The 27,654-nt window shown below is 58.8% G+C and overlaps 1 protein-coding gene across 22 annotated transcripts in view; it reads left to right on the forward strand.

Annotated features, from left to right (window-relative positions):
- The window catches only part of NCOR2 (nuclear receptor corepressor 2), a 185,070-nt gene that overhangs the window by 142,362 nt on the left and 15,054 nt on the right, over positions 1-27,654 (forward strand). For 15 of the 22 annotated variants that reach the window (XM_081037413.1, XM_081037418.1, XM_081037431.1 and 12 more), the window contains 14 exons: positions 2,463-2,513; positions 3,251-3,884; positions 9,991-10,111; positions 11,042-11,213; positions 15,259-15,420; positions 16,439-16,578; positions 17,259-17,361; positions 17,577-17,678; positions 17,969-18,072; positions 20,745-20,895; positions 23,423-23,563; positions 23,963-24,049; positions 24,689-24,987; positions 26,196-26,550. In XM_081037413.1, coding sequence (XP_080893539.1) covers positions 2,463-2,513; positions 3,251-3,884; positions 9,991-10,111; positions 11,042-11,213; positions 15,259-15,420; positions 16,439-16,578; positions 17,259-17,361; positions 17,577-17,678; positions 17,969-18,072; positions 20,745-20,895; positions 23,423-23,563; positions 23,963-24,049; positions 24,689-24,987; positions 26,196-26,550 — 2,622 coding nt within the window. The remainder of the gene's footprint in view (positions 1-2,462; positions 2,514-3,250; positions 3,885-9,990; positions 10,112-11,041; positions 11,214-15,258; positions 15,421-16,438; positions 16,579-17,258; positions 17,362-17,576; positions 17,679-17,968; positions 18,073-20,744; positions 20,896-23,422; positions 23,564-23,962; positions 24,050-24,688; positions 24,988-26,195; positions 26,551-27,654) is intronic. The other 7 variants (XM_081037429.1, XM_081037427.1, XM_081037422.1 and 4 more) reach the window with 2 other exon arrangements.

Genomic DNA, 27,654 nt, shown 5'->3' on the forward strand with positions numbered 1-27,654 from the left:
CACCACAGGCTGCCCGACGAAGACCCCGTGGTCCTGAGCACTAACGAGGCTTCCCTTGGCCCCTGCCCCTCTCCCTTTTCCCTGGGTCTGTACCCACTCCCCACCCCACCCCAGTGGCATGGCGCTGCTGAGACCCCAGCCCCTGCTGAGCTGAATATCTCTGCCTCTCCTTCCGTCATCTCCCTGCCCAGAGCTGTCCCCGCTAGGCTCTCAAGTTCTTGGTGAATGGAATCTTCCCTCCTCTTGCCCCTGCTTGGGGTTTCCTCCCTTTGCTCCTGTCTGCCTGTCTCTGCATTTGAACTCCCGAGCTGCCAGCGTGGCAAAGGAAGGTGCATGTCACCTCTGGCTCTGTAAGCCAGGCCTGCAGATAAATGCAGGCTTGACCAGCCTGAAGTGTTTTCAGCAGCCTGATTCCTACTTCCTGGCTGAAAATGGGGAATCGGACCATTTGGTTATTGTTGTCTCAGTTTAGGGATGACTCTGGTCTAAGTCTGGCCTCCTTGCCAGCTCAGGGTCTCTCTAGCCCATGTTGGCTAGAGGTCTGGTCAGTGTCTGATGGAGGCTGCAAATCCCTCTGGTCTTCGAATTGGTTCCTGAGTCTGTAGTCAGGGAAAGGGAAAGGGAGGACCTGGGGAACAGAAACCCATTCCCCTCTCCAAATACCCTCTCAGCTGTGGGTATGGACAGGATGAGAGCTTGGTGGAAAAGTTAAAGGGAACCAGACTTTGGCTCATCATTAAAACCAGAAAAAAACTAAACTAACTGCCCAGTAAGAACTGTGCGTTAGTGAGCTCACTTGGAGGGTTCATACACCCCATCGGGGATGGGAGAGGGGCATTCTTTGCTGCGTGGGGCGGGACGTGGGGGGTTTGCTGGTCTGACCGGAGCTGAGGCTTCTCTGACCAGGTGACTCTGAGCAGATCGAGGGTGGCAGTTTAGAAGGTCCTGCAGAAAAGGTACAGTGATATTCCCATCTTATGGATGAAGAAACGGGCCCAGGGGAGGGGAAGCACTCAGTAGGGTCATGTAACTGACACACTTGGAGTCTGCCAGTCAGCCAGCATTAGCTGGGTAACCCAGTCCCCTGGGACGAGGACAGGGGTAGGTTCTGGGTTAGGGCCTGAGGTCGCCCCAGTGGAACCTTCTGGAATACCCAGCTAGCCCCAGCAGATCCTCGTGAGGAGATGGGCAGCCAGTGCCTTGTTGCCTCCAGGCCGGAGAGAAATCAGTTCTGGGAGGGAGAAGTAATCCATTTGGCCCAATAGTCTCTCCAGTAATGATCATGGTTATAATAAGAGCGAGAGCCTTGAGTTAATCTTTTTAATTGTCCCAACAGCCCTATGGAGGAGGTGCTGGTACTGTCCCATTTACAGATGAGAAAACTGAAGCACAGAGTGGTTACCCAAGGTCACGTAGTTGGCTGGTTTGGGGACCAGAATTCAAACTTGTTAGATGTTCGCAGATCTGAATGAGAATCGTTTTGGGGGTGGCCCAGCCATCTGAGCATATAGCCCTCTGGTGCTCACACCTGAAAACTCCTGATGCAAACAAGCCTCTTGGTAGAGAAGAGAGAGCCAGGCATGAACTGCCCATTTTGTAGGTGAACAAACTGAGTCTCTGAGGGTTAAGCTATTTGTCCCAGGACCTCAGTGCTGGCCCCCTACGTCCTGTTGTCTGACCATGTGAAAGGGAGGGAGTGACATTGCTAGAGTCAGCAGGCAGGGGCACAAAAGCCAGTATTAAGGGCATTGGCTGCTAGGGCCAACCCCTTCCTATCCCCATGCAGTGTGGCCTTGGGCAAGTGACTTAACCTCTCTGTGCCTCAGTTGCCTTATCTGCAAACAGGAATGATGATTGTCTGCATTTTAGAGATAATGGAGGATTACATGAATTGTTTGCGTGAGGTGCTTCACATGGAGCTCAGCACCCACAGCAAGCCCTGTTGTTGCTGGCGTTGAGGTGATTATTTCCAGGAGAGGGGGCCCCAATCTGGGCCTTATAGGGAGTCTGGAAGCAGGAGAGACCAGGGGCAGTGGGGGCAGTGAAGGCTGAAGGAAGCCTCTGTCCAGGGTCCCAGCAGCCCCTGCTGGTCTGGCTCTGCGTCTGAGGGCTGAGGTCTTGGCAGCTGGGAACCAGAGAAGGCCAGTGACCTGTCCAAGGACACCCAGGAGTGGGCAGGACTCGCTTCCCACCCTGTGGGACCCCATCATTGGCCGGGGCCGCTGCAGGTCTCCTGGGTTACTGGTGTTCAGAGTCTGGAGGGAGAGGGTGTGTTGGTCAAAGGATGAGGACTGTCACGGCAGGGCAGGTGAGAGGCCAGCTGAGCCACTGTAGGTCCTTGCTGCTGCCTGCTGGCCTAGGCCCCCTCTGCTGGCCCTGCCTCCTCGGCCACACCAACCTTCCCCCTCCCACCCCTCTGCTCGCGCCACCTGGCTTCTAACCTTTCTTTCACTTCCTTCCAGCTTTACACGCCTCTGGGAACGAGGTGCCCAGAGGGGAATGCAGTGGCCCAGGTACGAATGTGGCTGTCTGGCCTGGGGGATGGGGGTAGGGCCAGGCCGGGGCGGGGGGCGTCCTGAGGTCACGTGTCCTCTGTGAGGGGCCCCACTCTGTGAGCATGCTTCTGCCTGTGAGAACCACCATTTGTGCTGTCGCCACTTCTGTCCCCCCTTCGTGCATTGTCTGTTCCCCATGCTTTTCCCTGCCTCACTCCTACAGATCAGTCCACTCAGCTCAGCTGTTTTGTTGAATTTTACCAGTGTTTTCATCGGTGACTCTTAAACCTGGTTTGATTTCACAACAGCAAGTGCATGTTACAGAAAATGGGGGGTGAAATTGCGACCAGGGCAGTGACAGGAGTGGTGTCTCAAGGCTAAAGAGCCAGGCCTGGGGCCATGGTCCCCTCGCCTTCATCTGTGCACAAATGCAGTTGTTGGTCATCCCTTACTGTGCACCTGCTGTATACCAGGCCCTGTGGAAAACAGATGGGGGAATGCATTGGGTGTGGGCCGTTTCCCCTGGGCTCCTCCTAGTTCACTGGCCCCAATTTACATTGTCGTGTTATGATGACACAACAACAAATAGCCACCAGGGTAGTAGGAGCCTTTGGGCGGTTGGTGTCAGGTGGCGCTGCATCCTGAGCTCCTGCCAGGGGCCGGGATGTGGAATCGGGCGATGCGGGGAAGGCCGCTCCTGCTTTTACTCCCAAGTCCCCCACGTCTCTCACCTCCTCTTCGCTCTCCCCCCACAGCCGCCATCAACAACAGCTCTGACACAGAGAGCATCCCGTCGCCCCGCACCGAGGCCGGCAAGGACACAGCACAGAATGGGCCCAAGCCCCCGCCTGCCATGGGCTCCGATGTGCCACTGCCTGAGCCACCCACCCCACCGCCAGAGGACGCGCCCGCCCCCACCGAGCCCGCCCCAGCCCCTGAAGCCGCTGGCCCGCCTACACCACCGCCAGCACCCCCCTCACCCGCTGCGCCCCCTCCTGTGATCCCCAAAGAGGAGAAGGACGACGAGTCCTCATCGGCCCCGCCGGCAGTGGAAGAGGGGGAGGAGCAGAAGCCCCCTGTGACCCAAGAACTGGCAGTGGACGTGGGCCAGAGGGACGAGCCCGGGGAGGTACCGCCCGCAGAGCCCATCAAAACTGAGTGCAAGGAGGAGGCCTCCGAGGGGGGGCCCGACAAGGTCAAGGGTGCTGCGGGGGCGGGCGCTGAGCCCACACCCGAGGGGGCGCTCAAGGCGGAGAAGAAGGAGGGCACTGGAGGCCCTGGCGGCAAAGCCCCCTCGGCCAAGGGCTCAGGCGCCCCCCAGGACAGCGACTCCAGTGCCACCTGCAGCGCAGACGAGGTGGACGAGCCTGAGGGGGGCGACAAGAACAGGTGCGTGGGATTTTCTCTTTTCACTCTGCAGACACTTTCTGAGCACCAGCTGTATGCCGAGACAGTGGGCATGAGGCAGGCTGCGTGCTGCCCTCAGGGAGCTTGTGATGTGGTTAGGGCACTGAGCAGCACGGGAGGCCGAGGGGGCCAAGAGGTGGCAGCTGAGCTGAGTCTCGGGGCTGTGTTCCTCCCTTTCTTACCTCTGCTTTGCCCCTGGCACCAGGTCCCTGTCCCTCTTAGCCCTGCGTACACTAGATTTTAACCCCTTTCAGCACAGACGCTTGGGGACCCTGAGGCCCCCACCAGAATCGAAGCTCATCTGCCCGAGTTGGGACGATGGCAGCAGGCCGAGGCCAGTGGTGCACGACCCACTCCGCTCACCTCTGCGTGTCTTGAGGAATTGTTTTCTGGTGAGGCAGGCAGGTCATTTTTATTTTGACTGAAAACAGTGCGGTCTGCTTTCTCTCCTCACATCTCGGAAAAGTTCTGGGCAGAGCAAGAGGGAGGAAAATCTGACTTTCAAATTCAATGCATTCACTCGGAGCCGTTTCCTCTGCCCCATGATTCACCTTGGGACATGTTAAAATGGCAAGTTCTAGAACATTCCATAGGAAAATCAGATTCTGTCAGCACTCTCTGGGTCTCCATATGTTCCACGAAAGCAGGTGAGCCACGTTGGTGTCTGCTTCCTGTGTCCAGACGTCCCTCAGGGCCACCACTGGCAGGAACCTCTCCCTGTTTGTGTGAGAAACAGATGGTCTGGTGGGTGGCCCTTCGATAAGCAGAGGCCTGGCCAACAGGCTCCTGAGGGCATAGAGTTCCCGAGCTTCTTGCCCAACAGGCGCAGCTCGGAAAACAGTGCTCACAGCGGCTCAGTCTGCAGAGGGCCCTCGGCCAAAGTCTGGCCACTCCGCCCACTTTGTGCCAAGGTAACGGGGTCAGGGCAGGCGGCGCCCCAGCCTCGCTCCTGCTGGCTGTAGGGACAGTCTTAGAAAACGTTTCTGCTCTTATCCGGATGAGGGCTGAGCTCATGGGTCAGCCTCGCTGATAAGCGGCCTCCTGAAGTCTGTGTTGTGGGTACACTTGGCCGGTCCAGGCTGGTGAGCTGGGAGAGTTGGCCCGAGTCCCATCAGCCCCCCTGGGCCCCTGGGGCCAGACACCTTTCAGCCTCTCCACCCCTCCTCCAACAGCCCCACCCAGGGACGTGTCCTTTCCTCCCCAGCTGGGCCTGGCTTGCTTCCACTCTTCCTGCCCAAATATCCAGCATTCCGTCCCCTGGGAGCAAGAGCCCTAGGCGGGGAGTCAGGACACCTGGTTTGTCACGCCCTGTGTGACCCAGGCCAGGCCCTGCCCTCAGGGTGAGGCTGGACTCTGGCCAGCCTGCTGACCTCTTCCTGGCTGGCAGCTTTCCCTCCTTCTTCTCTCCTTCCCTCCCCTGGCCACAGGCCTGCAGGGCCAGGCGGGTGCCGGAGGGGGCGGCGAGATGCGTCAGAGCACGGAAAGGCCTGTGGGACGGGTGGGCCTCCCAGGATGACCCCGGGTCCTGGCCGCGTGCCCACTGCCCTCCTTCCCATCAGGCAGCCCCGGCGCCGTGAACCGGGTGTCCCTGGACAGAGAGACATAGGGTGCATCTGGTCCTGGCCCCTGCCCGACTTTGGGAGAGAAAACCATATCCTGCTGTTTTACTTTACTCTCCATCACTCTCTCCTGGCAGCTGCACCGGGGACTTTTCTGGGCCCGCTACCAGAGATAGTGGCTTTGATTGCAAAGCTTGGAGCTTGATGCCCTCTCCATTCCGTTTCCCAGAGAAGTAAAGTGCCTGGGCACTTTAGAGCGGAGTCAGACCTTCAGAGTCCCTTCCCCTGGGACTTGGCTTTCTCATGTGTAAGGTGGATGTAGGTTGTCCCCACTTACAAGGTATTGTGAGGATGATGGAGTTACGAGGCACAACTACCAGCCTGGTGCCAGGCCCACAGTGGATGCTCAATAAGACATTCGCTGCCCCGTGTTGGAACTGCTTTAGGAACCCGCAAGGGTCACTCCAAGAGGGGGCCAGAGTGTGGCTTCTGCCAGCGAGCCTTGGAATTTTGAAAGAATTATAATAGCAGTTTCTCCTTGGCTTCTTCATTCCATGAATGATTAATTGGGCACCAGTGTGTGCCAGGCACCATTCTGGGGTGAGGTGTGCTGTGTCCAGGGAGCGTCCATTCTAGTGAGAGCCACCCGTCTGCAGGAGGACAGCGAGTGCTCACATGCTCAGTGGGTGGTGGAAGGATTGGGGGTCGTGGGCAGTGCAATCGGAGGCCTGTCTGATGGGGTGACATTGAAGGATGATGAGATCCCGTATTATGAGGCAGGGGAGGGAAAGCCAGCAGCGGGAATAGCCAGGGCAAAGCATCTGTGGCCTCATGAGCGTTCAGTAGACGGTGCAAAGGCCTGTGGCAAGGAGCAGAGTGAGGCGGCAGGGAGAGGGCAGGAGAGGTCACAGAGGTCGGCAGGGCCCTGGTGGCCAGCGTGAGTCAGGAGTGTATCCCGGGGACACAGGGAGGCAACATGGCATGTCTGTGGACGCTGTTTTCATACCAGCTTGCCCTTACCCTCCTAGCCCCAGCGCTGTGGCAAAAGATATCCCAGCCCATGGCTAGAGGGGAAACTGAGGCAGGAACTGCGGAGAGGGGCGCACTGTCACAGGCCCAGTGTGCCATCCCCCGTTACCCCCCCCAGCCCTGGCTTTTTAGGGCAGGACAAGAAACCATAGCTCCTTGGCCCGCCCACAGAGCTCCCCTCGACCATCTCACAACCCTTTACAGCTGAGGAAACTGAGGCACAGCTGGTTTAGTCCCTCGGCCAAAGGTGGGCCAAGTTCTGAACTGCAGGGTGGGTGGGCAACGTCGGGGCCTGGTGCTCCCAGCCCTGCTGCCGGCTTCCCCTGCCTGTCACTCCTGGGTCACATGCACCGTGCCAGGCTCCCAGTGCGCCTATCCTGCCCCGGGCTTCCCGAGAGGAAAATAAAAGCGCTGTCTTCCAAGGAAACAAAGAGAAGGAGGGAGTGCGGCGCCTGCCCAGCACGGTTGCTGGGACGAGGGGAGGTGGGGGCCTCACAAGTGCCGAGTGTCGCCTCCTTCAGGGACTCAGAGCCCTCAGACAGGTTATGGATCAGAACCAGATCTGGTTCTCGGATGCTGCCCTCTGCAGTGAGGTCAGGCTGCCATCGGGAGCCCTTTCGTAAACTGGGGGGCTGTGCCCAGGTCCCCACTGAGCTGTCTCACTCTGGGGGGGGAGGCCTCCACGTGCGTCTTCCAGCTGGGCCTGCTGAGAGCATTTGAGGGGCTGTCCCTGCTCCCCTGCCCTGCTGTGTGACTGCCCCCTGCCTGGCCACGGAGCCATGGGGAAACCAAGGCAGGCCACGGGCCGAAGTAGAAAGCCCTAGTCCATTGACAGTCAGTGGGACACAGATGCTTTGTTTTTTATATGTTGTAGAAAATTACTTTGTATCTCCATGCAATTATATTTACACAGCTACAAAAATTTATGTTTTAACTTAAAATTTGTATTTCAGAGTAGTTTTGTATTTTTACAAAACAAAAATATAACAATTTTTTTTTTCAGAGAAACAGTATAGTTAATGTATCAAACCCTTGATTTCACGGCTGGCATACACCAGTATCTTCATTTTCTTTCTTGTAACAGCTTTATTGGGATATTGTTCACGTGTCATACAGTTCAGTCATTAAAGTGTCCAATTCACTGGGTGTTAGTATATTCCCAGAGTTGTGCAACCATCACCACAGTCTTAATTCCAGAACATTTTCATTACCCCTCCATCCCTCCCAAAAAATCCTGTACCCATTAGAAGTCATTTCTCCGTCCCCCCACGCCCATCCCCTAGAAACTGCTAGTCTTCTTTCTGTCTCTGGATTGGCCCGTTCTGGACATTTCCTAGAAATGGAATCACACACGTGTCCTTTGTGTCTGGCTTCTGTCACTCAGCATCATGCTTTTAAGGCTCAGCCATGTCATAGCGAGTGTCAGTGCTTCACTTCTGTTTCTGGCCGAGTACCATTCCGTTGTGTGGGTTGGACCACAGTTTCTTTCTCCCTTCATGTTTTGGACATTTGGGTCATTCGCGCCTTTTGGCTGGTGTGAAGAGCGCTGCTGCTGTGACCTTTCGTGAACAAGTTTCTGTGTGGACGTGTGTCCTCGGCTCTCTTGGGCACACACACATCCAGCAGTGGAATTGCTGGGGCAGACGGCAAGTCTGTGACTGGCATCTTGTGGAGCTGCCAGACTCCTTTCCACAGCGACTGCAGGGTATTCGTTTTTTAAATTTAAGTTTACGAGTGCGAGTTGTTTTACATGGAGGATAATAAGTAAACGTGAAAGGCGAGCAGGCTGGGTTTGGTGGCAGTTGTGCCTGACATGGAGATTGCCTGGACTGGTGACGTCGGAGCCTGGACCTGGTCGGGGTGCCTCAGCCCGAGCCCAGCAGAGCAAGGAAGGACGGCAGCAGCAGGAGAGCCCTCAGGTGGTCCCCGAGTGGAGCAGGATCTGGAGAGGTCGAGGGAGGTTAGGAGCAGGGAGGCCACTGAGCGTGGCGAAGTCAGCATGACCTTCCTGTGCGTCCAGCCCCACCTGCGTGCCATGGGCAGCCCCGGGAGGCGTCGCCAAGTCTGTCTCCACTCAGCTGAGCGTGGCAGATGGGAGCGGAGGCTGGTGCCTGCACGACTGGCCTGTCACGGGCCGTGGATACCCACCACAGAGGGAACTGAGGCCGCATGTCACGTGTCTGCCCGCCCTGTCTGGAGGAAGGAGCCCACTGCTGCGTCTGCGCCTCCTTGGGCGTCGAGCACTGGCTGCTGGGCACTGGGTGGCCTGAGCATGTCCTGGTTGTCCCAGGTCTTAACCTCAAAGGCCTTGGCTGTGGCTTCCGTTCTGCCTGTGGCACAGGAGGGGCTGTGCCTACAGAACCCTCAGGCCTTCGGGGGCTGGCCTTGGTTTTGCCCTCTGGCTGAATCCCAGCCTGCAGCTGATGTTCTTACGTGTTGTTTGGTCACTCAGCTGGCTCTGGCTCCCTGCAGGCAGACCCTGGACTCTTGGTCTCCTCCATGCACTCCACGCACTGCACCAGACCTGCTGTGTGCTCGGCACGTGCAGGTCCCCCCACGGAATCAGGCAGCCCCATTGGGCGGGCGAGGGATCCCGATGGGGAGTGTGGCGGGTGCTGTGCCCAGTGCCGGGGGTCCTGGAAGTAAATCCCTGACGGTTTTGTGCAGGGGGCAGTACCCATGAGCAGCTCAGGAACACCCCAGGTCAGGCTGTGCCCAGGTGTCCCAGACACCGCAGCCCTACACTGGAGTGACCCTGCGCCTGGCACCTGGGTCAGCTGTACTGTGTGCCCTATGAAGATGCAATGCCCAGTTCCAAATGTCAGCAGCACACACACGTGAGCTCTGTGGGGGTCGAAGTGCCCGCAAGCCCAGCTCAGCACCCTGGCTGACGGGTGGACCTTGCACATACTGACAGCCCCTCCACGCAAAGCCTGCGACCCACCTGCTCTTAGCTTCTCAGTAAATGGTTTGTGGGCGAGAGTCCAGTCGGTGGGACATCCGGTGAAGCAGGCGGTGTTGCGCCAATGCCCGTCTGCCGTAAGCAGGGCCCACTTAGCTCCACGCCCAGGGCCCCACTCTGGTGCCCGAGCCTAATGTTTGGGTGACACACAAGCTCCCTGAATCTCTTAAACTCACCGAACCATAATCTGGTTGATTCTTTGGCTTTCTGGCAACTTCTGAAGGACCATGCATGGTGTGGGCTGAGTCTGGGCTTCTCTGGGGCTTTCCTTGCCTTGCGCTGTCTCGGGAGTGTTGGATTCCGGCGTAGGCCTTTGGGCTGGGGTCAGAGGGACTCGCAGCCCCTCATGGGACCTGCGTGGACCATAGGAGGGAAGGAAGAGCCACCTCCCCACTCCCCACTCCCAGAGACCTGGTTAGTCTCCTTCGGTGGCCTGGGGACCCTAGATGGTCACCTGCCCTCCCTCCGCCGTGGTCCAGGGCTGGCGCCAGGAGGAACCAGCTGTGAGCCGTGGGCCTGACGCTTGTCTCCCCCCCAGGCTGCTATCACCACGGCCCAGCCTCCTCACCCCAACCGGCGACACCAGGGCCAACGCCTCACCCCAGAAGCCTCTGGACCTGAAGCAGTTGAAGCAGCGGGCGGCCGCCATACCCCCCATCGTGAGTGCCAGGCCCCCGCTTCCCACACCGAGCAAGGCAGCAGCCCCTTGCCTGTTTGACCTTCACTTCCTGTTCACGAAGATAGTAGATCAGGCCAGGGCCGTGCACAGCTCGGCGGGCGGGGCCAGCACCTGCGGCCTTGCTCTTCCCAGCCGCCTTCTGTTTCCTGGAGAAATCCCCATGGAGATGAGGCGGGAACAGTGAAGGGCCTGGCAGGCGTGCTGGGTGGGGCTCTGAGGAACCAGGGCACTTGGTCTGCAGGCCTCCTCCCTTCTGTCCTGGCCCAGCGCCCTGGGAGGCTCTGGGAGCTGGCTTGGCTCTCCCTCTGCGTCCCCCACCTCTGCCTCACCCACTGAGGGTTTTCCAGAGCCAGGCGCCGGGCCGTGGGAAGGCAGGAAGTCCCTCTGGCTTTCACAGCACCTTGGGGAGAGGGGTGGGGGCCCCACCAGTTCTAAACATGAGGTCCTCCAGGGGAAGCCCCTCCTAGAAGATTCTCCAGGCCAACGAGGCGGCCCCTGGAGGTGCCTCTTCCTTGTGATGGCCCAGCCTCTGCCAGAGCTGCCCCTCCCAGGGTGGGTCTGGCCTTCCCAAATGCAGTGGGGGTTCTGGGCTGCAAACTGAGCTGACAGGGCTTTTTGAGTGAGGGGCACAGGGCATGCTGACTGTGCTGCTCACCCCCGAGGCTGGGAGACCCAGAGAGACTTGGGGTACGGGCTGGGGAACGGGCCCCCTTTCACCCACTGCCAGGCAGCTGGGATGGGTGGACACAGCCCACACTGCAAAGACCTGCCCTCCTGCCGCTCCACCTGTACTGCCTCTCCCTGGCCTTGGTTCCAGACGGGGCAGACGCAGGGGGCCCAGAAGGCTTTCTCTGGTCTCTGTGGCCCTTACACAGCCTGTAAAGAGCTCACTTCTTTCTGCTTCCCTCAGCAGGTCACCAAAGTCCATGAGCCATCCCGGGATGACACAGCTGCCCCGAAGCCAGCGCCCCCCGCCCCCCCACCACCACAGCACCTGCAGCCAGAGAGCAACACCCCTCAGCAGCCCAGCAGCAGTCCTCGGGGCAAAAGCAGGAGCCCCGTACTTCCTGCTGAGAAGGAGGGTGAGTGCACTGGTGGCTGAGAGGTTGTGGGGAGTGAGGGGCCGATGGGGGGCAAGGGGCCTTGTGTGTCTAGAGCAGCTCTGCAGACTCCTAGCCTGTAGGGGCACAGCAGGCCAAGGGAATGAGTGAGACAGGTGGGCGCGAGCCGTAGGGACATGTGGAGACTTCGACAATTGGAAAACTCTCGTTGTTTCTGAAGTGGGCACATGGTGGCCTGGGGTTTTTCTTCGAGAGAAGCCAGAAAATCCATCTTTTCATGTGAAATCTTGTAGTTTCTCAACTTTGGCAACTTTTCAAAGATTGAAAAGCGCTGTGTGTACACCAGAACGTGACTGTGCCTCAGCCTGACTGCGTGTGATTTGATCCTCGCATGAGCTTCTAGAACCACAGGCGAGGCTCAGTGCCCAGCCGCTGGCAGCTCTGGGGCCTGGCAGGAAGTGCTGCCCCGTCCAGTTCTCATGCTGACCTTATTCCCGGCCGAGGTCATTGGGTTCAGTGGGGAGCTGTGGGGTGATTCCCCAAGCAGCTGACTGGGGCATGCTTTATTGTCACCATGTGAAGCTCAAGGTCAGCAGACAGGCGGAGCATGTTTCTTGTTCTCTGTCCCTGCCTCACTCCCCACTGGACCCAAGAAGTTCTAAGCCTGTGTCCCCAAAGGGGCGCTCTTCCCAGTTTGGCCTGATACTCAGAGGGTGCTGTTGGCGTGTTGTAGGTATTTGGGGCTGTCCCCCATGCTGGGCTAGCCCAGGCTCCTGCGGGCTGCTCTAGGGGTCTGAGGGCAGCAGGACCCCAGTAGCCCTCCCTAACCAGTGCAGCCCAGGGATGGGCTCAGGGTACCCCCACCTACGTTGGGGTTAGCATCCCTCCTCTAGAAAACCAGGCTGGCCTTTGGCCACTGGCCGCCTTGAGGGCAGTGCAGTATGCCTGTCTGAGGACAGAGCAGGATTGTCCTGGAGGATGATGGCTCCACACTTCGCACAGGTGACACGGGCCTGCCAAGCACTCCTGTCTAATCAGCCCACCCCGCCTGCTCTCCTGCAGCTTCGCCTGCTGCAGGCAGCCTCGGGCGCCACCCGCATTTGCGGGCATGCATGCTGGCCGGCCCGCAGGCAGTCTTGTGACCACTGAGTCAGGAAATTGGCTGAACACCTACGATTGCCAGTCAGCGTGCTGGGAAGTGGGGTTCAGCTGTGAGCAGGACAAACTCCCTGTTCCAGGGAGCTGCGGTGCTTATGAGTGAGAACGTCATTATGTCAGGGCCCATGTTAAGGAAGCAAGTCAACTTTAGAACAATTTACACAATGAAAGTAACAAAATGGGGTGAGTGGTAAGGGACTCAGGGAAGGCGTCTCTGCAAAAAGGAGAAGGAGTCAGTCGGATGATCTGGGGGGAAGGGCATTTCAGGCAGAGGGAGCAGCATGTGCAGAGGCCCTGGGCTGGGGACAAGCTTGGTGTGCTTGAGTTGCTTCTGGGAGGTTGTGTGGCTGGGGAGGGAAATGGGGGACCAGACCACAGGTCTGCGGTGATTTTGCCTCAGATGTGGCAGAAGCGTTTGCTAGAGGAAGAGAGAGAGAGAGAGACAGAGAGAGTGTGTGCGTGTGTGCGTGTGTTTATGTGTGTGTGTGTGTGTGTGTGTGTGTGTGTGTGTTGGGGAGCAGGTAATCTGACTTCTATTTTGGAAAGATCTCTTTCTCTGGCCATTATTCAGTCGAAAAGGCTATAAGGAGTTGAGGCAGATGGTGAAGGCCACAGTACTGTTCCCGGCGAGTGTGACGCAGGGTCTGGCTCTGGAAGGACTTCCCAGATTCGGGGCACCAGGGCGGTAGCTACATAGAGATGTCAGGCGTGCACACAGCTTTGTGCAGCGCCTGCTCTAAGCAGGGCTGGGCAGTACTTGGGTGGCTGTGCACCACACGGGGCCAGCCAGGCCTTGCTGGGACCGGTCGCAGCCCCTGTCCTGGGAGAATGTGAGCCAGTGATGTCTTTGAGTCTGGCGTTCAGCCCGTTTGCACAGTGGAGGCTCTGTTTCCTGGAATCTCCCCACAAGAGATCGTGCACCTGGCATCAGGCGCCACATGCATTTCTCGCGTGGTCTGGGTTGTGTTGGGTGTTCTTAGCCCTCAGGTACACGCACGAGCTCGACACCCAGCACTGCCTCTCTGGTTGCCTGGCTCCTGTGTGGAGCAGCCCAGCCAAGCCAGTCCCTTGGGCTCCCCAAGGCCCAACTGGAGGAACAGGTTGTGTTTCCAGGCCCTCGGCTGCCTGCCTGGCCTGGCCTGGCCCCAAGTTTCCCTTCCAGCCCTGGAGACACCCGTCCCCGTCCCCCCGCACCCCCCCCCGCAGCCATAGTTGAGCTGCATGGGGTTGGGTAGCTGGATGAACAAGGGCCAGGGTGTTCACGGGATTTCCGGGCCCAGGGCAGTCCCCATGGGGGCCCCTCTGTTCGGGGCTAGTTGAGCATGAGAATCCCCACACTGAGTTATTCCCCACATCTGAGACACCCTCCTTCCTACTTCCCCAGGGCACCTTCAGGGGGCATTCAGTCTCTCCTGGGAAAGAACTGGATGAGACGTAGCATACAGACCTAGAGTCCCACCGGCCTTGCCCACAGCAGGTATCACAAATCGATGCCTGCACTCCCCTGTCTGGATGGGCCTTCAGGACCTCCCCCCATCATCTGGAGGGGGCCTAAGAGATGACACCTGCCTGCCATTCACACCCCAGGCCTGGTGTTCCCACATGCGTTCCCTTGCCCCACTTCTCTGCCAGTTACCTCTCCTGGATCGGTCCTCAAGCTTGACACCAATTTTTAAGGCTAGGTTCAGAGCCTAGGACAGATTTCATCAGTGACAGGCCAGCAGGAGAACAGAGAATCGGGCTTTAACCCCCTGGGTTAAAAGTGTCTTAAAGTGTCTCCCCAGTGTCCCCAGGCCTGAGAATGTGGGCTATTGGTACTCTTTCTGGGCCCTGCTCATGGCGGTGGTTAAGGTCACAGTGTGTGGCCTGGACTCAGAGCTCCCTCTGCTGCCTGCTAGCTGTGAGCCTTTGGCCAGGTGACTTCCCCTCTCTGAGCCTCAGTTTCCCGTTTGTAAACCGGGGATAATAATAGTCAGTTCGTTGCAGGGTGTTGTGAGGATCGTCAGGACACATAAACCCCTTAGATTCATGCCACCCGCGGGAGGCCCTGGGGAAGCGTCACCCTCCCGTTGTGTACTTGCTGCTGCGTGGGCCAGGAGGTTAAGGGGTCAGCTCCTGGCGTAGCCAGATATTTGCTGGTGCCTTCGAAAAGTCCACAGATGTGCCTGCTTCAGTTTCCCCCTCTGTACAACCTGGTGAGTCTCTTCCCTCTGAGCTCGCAAGGATGCTGGTTGAGCTCACGTGGATGAAACACTCAGCACGGTGACTTGGGCAGGCAGGACGTGCTCAGACCATCGCCGGTGTGTGTTGTTATGCATGCCGGGTGTCTGGACTCTCAGCCACCCCCACTCCAGCACGTACACGCAGCTGTCTCTGACCACCTTCATCATTTGTAGAGGTCAGCAAGCTTTTTCTGAAGGGCCAGATAGTAAATATTTTAGGCTTTGCGGGCCAGACAATCTCTGTTGCAACCTCGGCACAGCCAGAGACAATAAGTAAATGTGTGGACGTGACCGGGCTTCAGCACAAGGGGGTGTAAAAATCAGGCAGCAGGCCCGTGGGCCGCCATTGGCTGCCCCCTCGCCCCCCCACCCCCTCGCCCCGGCTTAGTGTGTCCAGGGCTTGCGTGTGCTGGATGAGTGCCTGTGGGTTCCCAGCACTGGAATTCAGAAGCTCTCTCAGATCTCGGGGGCTGCCAATAATCCCCAGCCCACCCCCGAGATATACTCCCCGCCCACACACTTGAGGGGCTTCCATCATAGACCCCCAGTTACTGTTGGCCGGGACCCTACCCCTGCCCAGGGGCTGCAGGCACGGAGAGGACCACGTCTGAACAGGGGCGGCCTTGGCTGTGGGCTGCTGAGGGCTGGCCAGGCACAGCTGACTGTCCCCTTTGTCCCCTCGGCAGAGAAGCCCGTGTTCTTCCCGGCCTTCACAGCTGAGGGCCAGAAGCTGCCCGCGGAGCCCCCATGCTGGACGTCGGGCCTGCCCTTCCCCCTGCCCCCCCGCGAGGTGATCAAGGCCTCCCCGCACGCCCCTGACCCCTCGGCCTTCTCCTACGCCCCGCCTGGTGAGTAGCGCGCCCAATCTTGGGCTTCCCAGCTGCCATGTGGAGTCAGCCAGGGCACAGTCATTGGGCACCAACTGTTTGCAGTGGCACGAGCTGCGTGCAGAAGGATCTGCGTCTGACAGGACAGTAGGAGGGGTGGTCTGGTCGGTGAAGGCACAGGAGGGGGGATCTCTTGAGATTTGAGAAATCTGCTGGATTGGGTTTGAAACAACTGCTAATAGGGAGCCAGCTGTAGGCGGTGCTTGAGCTGGTGATGGGCAGCTCTGTCTCCCATCAGTGACTCAGAGCTCGAGAATGGGCGGTTGGAGAGGAAACCTGGGGTGGGGGAGGGAAAGGGCTGCTTTTTACAAATACAGTCAGGCTGGGTTTAGAGGTCCTTTGTGGGCTATCCAGTCCTGCTGGGTCCCACCAGCAGGAGAAGTGGCATAGCCAGGGGCTGCTAAGCAGAACTGATGCTGAAGGATGAGTGGGCCGTACGAGCCAGGAGAAAAGGAAAGACATGGCAGGCAGAGGGGACTGCATGTGCAAAGGTCCAGAGGCAGGAAAGAGCAGGTGACACTTGAGAAACTGAATCAGGCTGCCATGCTGGAAGCCTGGGGTCCAGTGAGGCTAAGGAGACCACCAGCAGTAGGTCGGGTGAGCCTGAAAGCTGTGTCGGAGGTTAAGAGGTTTATCCTGAGGGGCAGGGAGCCCCAGAAGGTTCACAGCACGAGGAGGATGTGAACCAGAGACTTCACAAAGCTCCCTCTCGTTCTGAGGGGTGTGGACTATTAGAGGGTAAAGTGGAAACAGGGAGCCCAGGTAAGGGGTCTGGGCAGAGAGTGGGTGGATCCCAAGTCTTCCCTGGGGTGACTGTGTCTGAGCCAAGGACGCAGATGACTCATCAGGACAAAGTCAGAGGAGGGGCGGAGGGGTGCGTGTGGACAGGGCAGAGGCGGGCAGAGGCCCTGGGGGGGGGTCTGTCTGAAGGAGCATGACCGCCTTGGGGGCCCGTGATGGACAGACATGTGCTCTGCAGGTCACCCACTGTCCCTGGGCCTCCACGACAGCGCCCGGCCCGTCCTGCCACGCGCTCCCACCATCTCCAACCCTCCACCCCTCATCTCCTCCACAAAGCACCCCAGCGTCCTCGAGAGGCAGATGGGTGCCATCTCCCAGGTGAGGCGGGCAGGGCAGCCCCAGAAACTACAGTGTGGCCTGATGCCAGAGAACAGCCCCTTTCTCTTTCGGAGTTTTGGTCTTTCCACCTGTTCGGTGGGGGTATTGGGACCAGTGAAGTCTGGCTGGAGGCCGAGGTCATCTCTGTGCGCGATGGTGCTGGGGCGCGAGCTAGCTGGAGCCTGCCCCTGACACTCAGGCCCTTGGGAGGTCATTCATGGGGCAGTCAAGAGTGTGGGCTCTGCAACTAGACCATGTGGCCCTGGGCAAGTGACACGACCTCTCTGTGTGTGTGTGTCTCCCCTCTGTGCAATGGGAGATCAAATGAATGAGCTAGACACACAGCAGCCAATATATGCTGAGCCTCGGTCCATGGTGTCGGCCCCTCCACGCACCCCCGAGCCCCCCTCCGTGCAGCACAGGGTGGGGTGAGGCATCGGCTCAGCGCCTGACTGTTGGGTCCATTTCCTTTAAACTGCACTGGGTCACAATGGCCACGTCGCAGGTGAGGGGACCGAGGCCCAGCAGAGGCAGTTGCTTGTCCACGGTCGTTCAGTAGGGCAGCAGGGCTAGGACTCGAGCTCTTGTAAAAGGGGGTGTCTGGGTGCTCTGGCTGGGCTGGGACATGTGGTGGAGGGCGTGTGGGGGCTCCTGTGACCCCATGACCTCTACCCCCACAGGGACTGTCAGTGCAGCTCCACGTCCCGTACTCTGAGCATGCCAAGGCCCCTGTGGGCCCCATCACTATGGGGTTGCCCCTCGCCATGGACCCCAAGAAGCTGGGTAAGGATCTGGGGCCTTCTCACCTGGATGGTCTAGGCTTGGTTCCAACTTGTTGGGGGCTTGAGAGAGGACAGCTTGGCCTATGGGACTCTGGCCTGAATTTGGGGGGTGGCCTCTAGTCCTGGGTCCCAGCCCCTGAGTAGGACAGGATGGGGCCGTCCCTATGAGTCCCTGTCCCAGTGACAACGTGGCTCACTGTTCTCACCTGTCCCCAGCACCCTTCGGAGTGAAGCAGGAGCAGCTGTCCCCACGGGGCCAGGCTGGGCCACCAGAAAGCCTGGGGGTGCCCACGGCCCAGGAGACGTCCGTGCTGAGAGGTGAGGCCATGGCGAGTGGTTGTGAGGCCTGGGGTCTGCCCTGCACTGTCCCTCTGGTCCTTGGAGGGTCGAGGCAGGAAGCGAACTCTTGATCCAAAACCTGCTGAGAAGCGCCAGTCCTGCAAGGCCCAGAAGCAGTCACCTGCCTCTCGGTTCAGGGCCAGGGGACCCTGCATTAGGATTCTGAGGGGGCCTTGCTGGTCACCAGGAGGACAGTTGGGCTGGCTCTTGGGCCTAGGGCCCGTGGAGGGGCCACACACACTCCTTAGCCCCCGTGTCCCGTCTTCCAGGGACGTCCCTGGGCTCGGTCCCAGGAGGAAGCCTCAGCAAGGGAGTCCCCAGCTCACGGGGACCTGCCGAGAGCCCCATCACCTACCGTGGCTCCATCACCCATGTAAGTGCCTGGGGCGCTGTGGGAGGGGCCTGGCGGGGCCAGTGGACAGCACCTCCAGGCGTGGCCCTAACCGTGGACAGAGCAGTGGGCCAGCCCCTCTGTCCCCACTTCGTCGCTACACGGCACCTGCCTCAGTGGGTGGGGTGACGTCCTAGCAATAGCAGCCCATTCTGTGGTCATTCATCTTGTCTACTTGGTGCTGAGCAAAACACAGAACGCACGGCCTCCCAGGAGCCGGCCTTGTAGCGGAAGGAAGCCGACCCAAATACCAGACTGGTAAACACTGAGCAGGTGATTTCAGAGGATCTGAAGCTTCACATTGTACTTGAAAATGCCTGGGGCTGCCAAAGCTGCAGGGATAGGCGAGTGGGGGAGATCTGTTGTGTGTCATCCCAGGGAACACGTGCACAAAGGCCGAGAGGTGGCAGGGCCCCTGGCATATGCAAGGAGCAGCACGGGGGCGATGGAGCCTGGAGCAGGAGGCATTCGGGTCAGTGAGAGTGTGGGGGCTAGTGAGGGAGTTTGCACCTGCCCCCCCACATACACACACACAGGCCCAGCTGAGTCCTGGGGGTCAGAGGAAGGCTTCTCTGCTCTTGAGTTGAGCCTGCCCCACACCGTGGCTCCCCGTGTGCTCTCATAACCTCCGTTTGTGACTTTAGTCTCAGATGACAAAGAGATTTCCTCCTTTGTTAACCTGAACCTCAGGTGTTCACAGCCTCAGGGCTGGTCAGGCGTCCAGCCGCACTTAGCTGCAGAAGGAAGTGCCGGGATTGGCCAGTGACATCTGCCCAGTTAAGGGTTTGCAGAGGGGCCCTTCCGAGCCCCTCCTGGCTCAGGGGTTCAGTTCTCTACCTGAGCTCAGTGCTCCCAATTTGTCCAGGACCTGTCTGACCCTCCTCCCCGCCGGCCAGTGAAGCATAAAGGGCAGCTCCGCGCCACCTTGGGGGCCTTAGCACCTCCTGGGCTTGCTTTTCCTTCCTCCGCCCCCCTCCCCCCCGAAGACGCTTTCTGTTGGTACAGAGTCCATGCTGTTAACTCATCTCACAGATGAAAAGATTGAAGCTGAGATTACACCTAAGGTCCTGCAGCTAGTAGCTGGTGGACCCAGGGTTTTGTGCCCAGCTGTGTCTGGCTGTAGAACACCGTGTCAGGGAACAGGGACCCCGAACAAGTGTGTGCATGCAGAGACACGCCTTCATATTATACAAGGGCATGCACGCTCACACAGACACACACCGGCACACATGGTGGGACTTCAGGGCCCAGGATGGCCTACAGTGAGGGGTTCCTGACCCGACTGGCCTCAGATCACACCACAGAGAAGGCCTCCCTGCTCTACTTTTCTCTGAACCCGAAGGTTTCAAAATCACAAACTTTCGAAGGCAGCTTTGCTAAGTGCAAAGAGCAAGTACCTGGGGCAAAAGTCAGGCTGCTGGCACCGAGTCCCAGTTCTGCCACACACGCACTCAGGTGGGGGACTGCCCTCCCCGACTCAGTTTCCCTTTGGATTAAAGTGTTCCTCAGGGTCATTCTCATGGACTCGTTTAGGATTAAAGGTTGACGTCTGAATTCCTGGATATCCATCTGCCCCAGCTTTCCAGGTGACCAGACACAGCCATCTCGGTCACACTCCCCTTCGGTTGTTTTCGACAGAGGGTGGCAGCTGCCAGAATGTGTGACGGTCAGACTGTCCAACAGCCTCGCTACCAGGTGGTGACGAAATCCATGCGTGGACCACACACACAGACACACACGTGCACACACACACGTGCACACTCACACGTGCACACACACACGTGCACACTCACACGTGCAGGCAGGGGCTGTAGTGTCCCACCGAGGACACCCAGCTCGCTTCCCTGTAGGTGCTTCCTGCCGTCTTGGGAGTAAGTTGACTGGGCCAACACCAAGAGGCTGCAGGCCACAGGCAGACGTCGTCTGTGTGTCGTGAAGGGGCCGTCTGCCTTGCTGGGTTTCTGTCCTCTGCTCGTGGCACAGAGAAGAGTGGCTGTAAAGTAGTGTGGCTTGGAAACATCAAATGCCTTCAGTTCCACCCGAACCCCTTTGTATTGTGCTATTTATTAAGCTGCTAATGACCCCAGTATCAGCCCGGTTCTCAGATCAGCCAAGACACAGGTCACGGTTGAGCTCTCAGCTGCCTGTGGAGGGGCCTCCTGAGGGTGTCGCTGGCTCCCTTGCCAGGGGACGCGGCTGCCCGCCCCTGGGCTGTCACCCAAACTCATGCCCATTTATTCCACACTTGTTTGAGCACAAATATTTGTAAGTGCTACAGGGAGATTCTAGTTTGCTTTGAGGAGGCTGGGAAGACCTGTGTGCATTCAGGGTATCTTGCTTTTCCGCCTCGCAGATCGGGGGTGGGTGGCCAGTTGCTTCCCTTACCCCACGTTTCTCAGCATAGAAGTTCCCACAGGGAGGCTTGAAGTTCACTGGTCCAGGCCTTGGCACATAGCAGGGCCGCATGTCTTGAACGGGCTCTTGGAATCACAGGGAGGAAAGACATCTTGATTTTTTGACAGCATGTCTGTGCTGGGCGCCTTTCAGAATTCCAGGTGCAGGCCTCTAGACAGGCTCAGAGACGAAAGTGAGTTGGCAGCAGTCACACAGCAGTTTGTTGGTAAAGCTGTTTGTCACCCCCTGCACATCCCCAGGGCACTCCGGCCGATGTCCTGTACAAGGGTACCATCACCAGGATCATTGGCGAGGACAGCCCGAGTCGCCTGGACCGCAGCCGGGAGGACGGCCTGCCCAAGGGCCACGTCATCTACGAGGGCAAGAAGGGACACGTCCTGTCCTATGAGGGTGAGTTCTGCCATTAACAGGTGCGAGGAGCTGGCAGGGTGGGTGGGGTCTCACTCCCCTTCCCCCCATTCACGGGGTCTTTGCTGCCCCAGAAAGATGAGGGCAGAGGCCTGATGGGCCTGACGGGACCCGGGAAGAAAGCTGGTCATCGGTTGGTCACTTGGTATTTATTGGAAGCTAACCACACGCTGGGGGCTGGGGGCACAGCATCTGAAGATCCCCCCAGAGAGCTCTCAGGATGCCCACGTGGGCTGCAGACAGGACGTCACCTTGTTAGTTCTGAGTCATGGAAACACTCTGTCCAGCGGGGCTTGTCAACCTAACCCCAGGCTTCAGTGTTTCTGGAGCTGGTCAAGACAAAAGGGTCCATAAAAGCTTGGCTGGGGCTGACGGGCTGCCAGATGTCTGCGGAGAACAAGTCTAGGCGAGCGTGTGCCCCTCCGTCAGCTTTGAGTGGTTGGAGCTGGGGGAAGGATTTGTTCTGTTACAGGTGAGGAAACTAGGTGACAATGACATCCAGGGCTCCATCGGTGTGGCCACCCTTCTGGCCCCTTGAGAAAATGAGGCCCAGGATTGGGGGAGGAGGGTGCTTGGCTCATTGAGTTGGCTTCACCGGGAGGTCGGGCTGTGGGAAGCACATTCAGACAGGTGGGGACCGCCTACGCCTACGGGTAGGCGAGCTGGCAGCAGGGCAGGGTTGGCCGTAGCCACCTCACACCTATGCCCAATTCTTTACAATTTACGATTGAAACTTGTAGCCAGCCTGGCCAGATGCAGAGTGGGGAGACTGAGGCCCGGAAAGCCAAGCCCAGATCTCCAGCCCAGCATTTCGGGCAAGCGCTGTACTCTCTAATTGGCGTCACATGGGTTGAAGCCTGGAGTGACCCTCCAGCCTGCCTGGGACCCCAGGCCCCCTGCTTCTCTCTTTTTGATTCTGGGTCACAAAACCGAGGAGCCCTGCATGGAAGGAGTTAAGGGAGTGAAGGGCTGGGCCATGAATTTCCTGGCAGCCTTGGGCACCCAGGGGTGTGGAGATAAAAGCTGCTAATGGGCGCCCCTCTCAGAGGCTGGCAGCTGAGCGGCCCTAAATTGCTTCTCCTCTGGCGGGCGCCTTTTCCTCTCCTTCCGTCTCCGCCCCCCCCATCCCCACTCTGGTCCTGGGAAGTGGAGGCGGCACCGTGTGGCTGGGGCACATGCCTCTCTCTGCTGCCAAGTGACAGAGACAGTCTTGGGGACAGGGTGTCAGTGGCGTCTCAGTGTCGCTGGTACCCAGCTGGGTGCCCTGGAGGTCGATGCATGGGCCTCTGGGAAGAGCTGACGAGGGCCTGGTGGTCCAGATTTGTGGGCAGAGAGCCCTGGGTGGAATGTCTACTCAGGCCCCAGACCGGTTCCTGAGCCTCTGTGGTTAAGTTTGTTATCTGCAAAATGGGTTAAAATCAGGACTTTTATTTCTCATGCATCCGGGGGCCAAGTGGTTGATGAGGCAGCAGGCTGGCTGCAGGGAGGAGGGAGTGAGGAGGACTGATGACCTGGAGAGCTAAGCTGTGTCCCCAGGAGCACCTGCCTCTGGTCGCCAGGAGCTGATTGTCGCCCTGTTCGAATGTGAGCCCACCGGCCGCAATTCTAGTCACTCCATTTCCATCTGAAACTTCCCAGTGGTTAAATACCTGCAGTTAATTCTGAACAAAAACTGGAGCAGCAGCACAGTCTGTCTGGTGGCTCCCAAGCTCTGGTGTAGCCGATGCTCCAAGGATCCCACGAGGGGACAGGACAGGCACCCACTAGCTCCCAGGGAGCCCCCGCCCTCTCAGGCCTCCTCCTCCTGCTCAGACCCTTGGCCTGTCCGAGCAGTGAGCTGAGCCTCATCCCCAGCCGCTCTGGGCTCATGCTGAGTTGGCCAGGCCGCCTGTGCCGTGGGCACTCCTGCCTTCCTGCTCTCCTGCCGTGGACCCACACGTATGCACGTGAACACAGGCACACAGGTCTGTGCACATGGCCTCACTTTGTTCTGCAGCCAGGCACGTGGGCAGGCACACACACACGCACATTAGAGGCCCACATTGACACACGAGTGGTCGTACATGCCCTATGTGTTCACACCGCTGCTCGTGTGTGTATGTACGTACTCGTGCTCATGTCACACCTGGGCACCTGTGTGTGGACGGGTCTGCAGACTCACGTCTGTGTATGGTTAAAGGCACACACCTACTTACTGGCAGAACAGCCTGGCGAGTCGAGCCTCAGTGTACGGGACGCCTGCCTGCCTCTCCCTGGAAGGGCTGAGGGACTGGTTGGTTGGTGGGCCCCTGTCCTCAGACCCGGGCTGGACCTCAGGCCCTGGATTCCCTCAGAAGGGCTCACCTGGGCCGGCTCTCAGCCAGGTGATCAGCGGGGCTTTGTCACGCAGCCTGCGCGGTGTGAGCCTGTCTCTCCTGCCTCTTGTCCCAGCCAGTGTGCTGGTCCTCGGCCCTGAGCACGTGATTGCCCCGTGGCCAGCCCCTCACCCTGAGCCTCATCTGGTTTCCAGGTGGCATGTCTGTGTCCCAGTGCTCCAAGGAGGATGGCAGGAGCAGCTCAGGGCCTCCCCACGAGACGTCCGCCCCCAAGCGCACCTACGACATGATGGAGGGCCGGATCAGCAGGGCCATTGCCTCAGCCAGCATCGAAGGTGGGCGTCCTGCCCAGCTGCCTACTCCAGTGGACACAGAAGTGCAAGGGGGCTGAGGACCTTCCCCGGGGGCTCCCCACGTACTGGGTTATATCGGGAAAAGAGAGAATTTGTCTTAGTGCCCCCTGGAGAGAGGTGGTGGGATGGTCAGCCCTATTTTACAGATAGGAAAACTGAGGCTGGGTTTTCCTGAGGCTCTATCTGGGGGTAGTGCAGGGCCCAGAGGACGGGACATTTGCTTGCTGGGTCCTGTGCCACCACCACCATCATCATGGGGACTGCTGTGATTGGCTGAAGGGACTCACGGCTGGGAGGGCTGGCTGTAGACCCTTGGCCCTGTCACTGCCCAGGACTCGCTCAGGGACCCATGTAATGATACTATCGCCTGCTCCCTCCCAGGTCTCATGGGCCGTGCCATCCCACCTGAGCGACACAGCCCCCACCATCTCAAAGAGCCGCATCACATCCGCGGCTCCATCACGCAAGGTACCATCCTACCCTCTGGTGCCCTCATGGCAGCTACAAGTCCTGGGGTTATGGTCTGGGTGGGGAGGGGAAGGGAGAGTACCTGAGTGCCGTGGGAACGCAGATCAGAGGACAGGTACCCGGAAAGGCGTGCAGCACACGCCTATGTCCCAGGTGAAATGGGGAGCGAGGGCGTTTCTTGTTTGAAAAGAAAAAGGAAAAGTCCACCCATTCCCTCTATTTTGTAGACCTCACTTACTGAGCTGTTGCGTGCGTGGCACTAACTCAAGTGCCGCTGCGATCTTATCTTCTGGGACAGTGTTGGAGAAGAAGCAGCTAGGAGGGTAGAGAGGTCAGATAACCCCCTCAGGTCTCCTGGTTGGCCACTGGCACACCAGCCACTGTGAGCCCCGATTTACGCTTTTGGTCTGTATATTCTCACTGAATGTACAGTGCTGGCTGAGGGGTTTCAGGTACTGTCCCCATCTTCTCTATGAAGACGCTGGGGCTCCCAGAGTTCAAGTCATGTGCTCAAGGTCACACGGCTGGTGAGGCTTGGAAGCCAGTGGCGTGGCTGCAGAGCCCCCCGTGGGGAGGAACCCAGGTAGGACGGGCAAGGTGGGCTGCAGGTGTGAGGCCAGCGCCCTGTCCTCTTGGCAGGGATCCCACGGTCCTACGTGGAGGCCCAGGAAGACTACCTGCGTCGGGAGGCCAAGCTCCTGAAGCGCGAAGGCTCGCCGCCCCCACCCCCACCCCCCCCGCGGGATCTGGCCGAGGCCTACAAGGCGCGGCCCCTGGAGGCCCTGGGCCCCCTGAAGCTGAAGCCGGCCCATGAGGGCCTGGTGGCGACGGTGAAGGAGGCCGGCCGCTCCATCCACGAGATCCCACGTGAGGAGCTGAGGCGCACGCCCGAGCTGCCCCTCGCCCCGCGGCCACTCAAGGAGGGCTCCATCACGCAGGTACGGTGCAGGCCAGCCAGGCGGGGCGGGGGGGGGCCGTGGGGCACTGCCCTGGCCTCTGCAAATGGGGAAACTGAGGCCCAGCAGCCCCCAAGCTAAGCGTGTTAGTCAATGGCTGCCATGGATTGAGTCCTTAGTGGGCCAGGTGCTGCCTGAACGCATGGCATCGTGACTTGTTCAGTCCTCCCATCATCGCTCAGAGGTAGTTCTTTTACAGTCCTCATCTTATTGCTGAGTAAACTGAGGTTCAGGGAGGCTCAGTGACTTGTCTGGGGCCACAAAGCAGGCAGTTGTGAAGCTCAAACCAAATGTCCCCAAATCTGCACCATCTTTGCCTCGTGGGGTCCACCCTCAGAGGCCCCAGCCTCGTGGGGGAAGGTCAGCGCCGGCTGCGTGAGGAGCTGGTCCATGGGAACCCCTGAGGACCACGGTCCCTTCACGTGGCCAGAGGCGGCGTGCTGTGACGCGGAGGGAGAGGGGAGGCAGGAGGGTGGGAAGCTCACTGAGGGCCAGGGACGGTGTGGCTCTCGGCCACTGGGCACTGTGGAGCCATTGGCAAGAGTCCATCAGGGATCCAAAAGGGAGGCCAGTCTGATTCTAGAATATTCTTTTTAAAAGTATGAAAGTAATTAAAACATTCCTGAATAAACACGGAGTTGTGTTACTTGCAAAGAAAGACATAGGGCCCCACTGTATCTGGGTTGCCCAAGCCTGTCCAAACAGGACGGGATCTTCTCCCAGGTGGCCAGGCTGGGACCGTGACCCCTGTTTCTTCAGCTGCCCTTCCTGGCCAGAGAACAAACATGAACCTCAGCCCTGACCTCTGAGCCTGAAGCCTCAGGGCAGCGGAACCAGGTTTTACTGCTGAGGCTCCTGGCTTGGCAGTGGGTGTGCCGAGAGTTCCAGACTGGCGGGAAGAAGGGTTTTGCCCACCTGGGGGTGTTCAGCCTCTTTACAGCAAACCCCACGGGCCAAACAGAGGGTCCCCCCTTGCTCCTGAAACCGGTGACCTCTTGACTCTGCCTCCTTCTGCGGCCCCCCAGGTGGCTGTGGGGCCAGAACAGGGTGGGCAGGGCAGTCGTAGGGACAGCACAGCCCTCCGGCCCCTGCCCTCCAGGCGTGGGCTGCGGCTCCCATTTTGTAGCTGTGCACCCGAGGCTCTGCGCACTCAGAGGTGTGCAGCTGGTGCTCACACGCTTCTCCCACAGGGCACCCCACTCAAGTACGACACTGGCACGTCCTCCACCAGCTCCAAGAAGCACGACGTGCGCTCCATCATCGGCAGCCCCGGCCGGACGTTCCCCCCCGTGCACCCACTGGACGTGATGGCAGACGCTCGGGCACTGGAACGTGCCTGCTACGAGGAGAGCCTGAAGAGCCGGCCAGGCGTGGTCAGCAGCTCCGGGGGCTCCATCACCCGGGGGGCCCCGGTCATCGTGCCTGAGCTGGGCAAGCCACGGCAGAGCCCCCTGACATACGAGGACCACGGGGCGCCCTTTGCCGGCCACCTGCCACGCGGCTCGCCTGTGAGCACGCGGGAGCCCACACCACGCCTGCAGGAGGGTATGTGGGGCTCGGGGGAGGAGGGCGTGGGTACCAGTGGGGGCAGGGCGGGGGGTGATCTCCTGTGTCAGGAAACCACCTCACCTGGGTCCACTCTTCAGTTAGGTTGGAATCCAGGTGTCACCGCATCCATTTCACCCGTCATGCCTGTGGGTTCTGTTCTGCCTCACAGTTCTCTCCTCCCTGACCACCATGATTTCCCTCCCGGCTTCCCGACTCCCCTCCTGTCCTGATAACGTGCCCCTCAACCAGCAGCCAAATACTCCTTTGAAAAATTTACATCAAATTATGCCACTCTCCTACTTAAATCTTTCTAGTGATTTCTCCTTGCACTCAAAAAAAAAAAAAAAATCAGCCTTTTCTGCCATGGCCTTGGGGAGGCCTGCAGGGTCTGGTCTTGCCTGCTCACTGGCTGCCCCAGGCTTGGCCAAATGCATCCCCTCTCAGTTCCCTGACCATGCTCAGCTCGTTCTTCACCCCAGGGCCTTTGCACATGCTGTTCCCTCTGCCTGAAATGCCCCCCACCTTCCAGATACGGCTTCTTTTCATCCTTCAGGTGTCTGTCCAAATGTCACATCCTCAGAGAGGCTTCTTATGACCAAACACCCCTCCCCCCATCCTGGTCACATTCTTCCACATTTAAAATTGTTCTTCAAAGCATTTATCACTCTGAAGTTCTGATTTGATGACTAGTTTAGGACTTGTCTCCCGCACTACATGTCAGCTCCCTGAGAGCCGGGGGTTTTGTCTGTTTTGTCTGTTCACTGGCGTGGCCTCGGCTCTTAGAATAGTGCTTGGCAAGTAGCTAGGGCTCCAGAAATATTTTTTTTATTTTTATTGAGTGAATGAATGAATGAAGCAAGGGAACAAATGAAAGGAAGAATGAGTTTTTTGAGAACTGAAAAAAAGAAGCAAATGAGTAAATGATTCAGAAAAAAATGAACCAAGAGGCAAATGAGTGTGAATGAAGAGGCCTGGTCCTGGCATCCCAGAGACTCCACCGTCCAATGGCTTCCCCTGAATACCAGCCTTGGCAGCTCCGCGTTGGGGCTGGGACTGCTGTGGCACAGAGGTTCGATGCCACCCCACTCTCCCTGTCCACAG

This window comes from Rhinolophus hipposideros (assembly GCF_964194185.1).
Source record: "Rhinolophus hipposideros genome assembly, chromosome: 24".
NCBI classification, from domain to species: Eukaryota; Metazoa; Chordata; class Mammalia; order Chiroptera; family Rhinolophidae; genus Rhinolophus; species Rhinolophus hipposideros.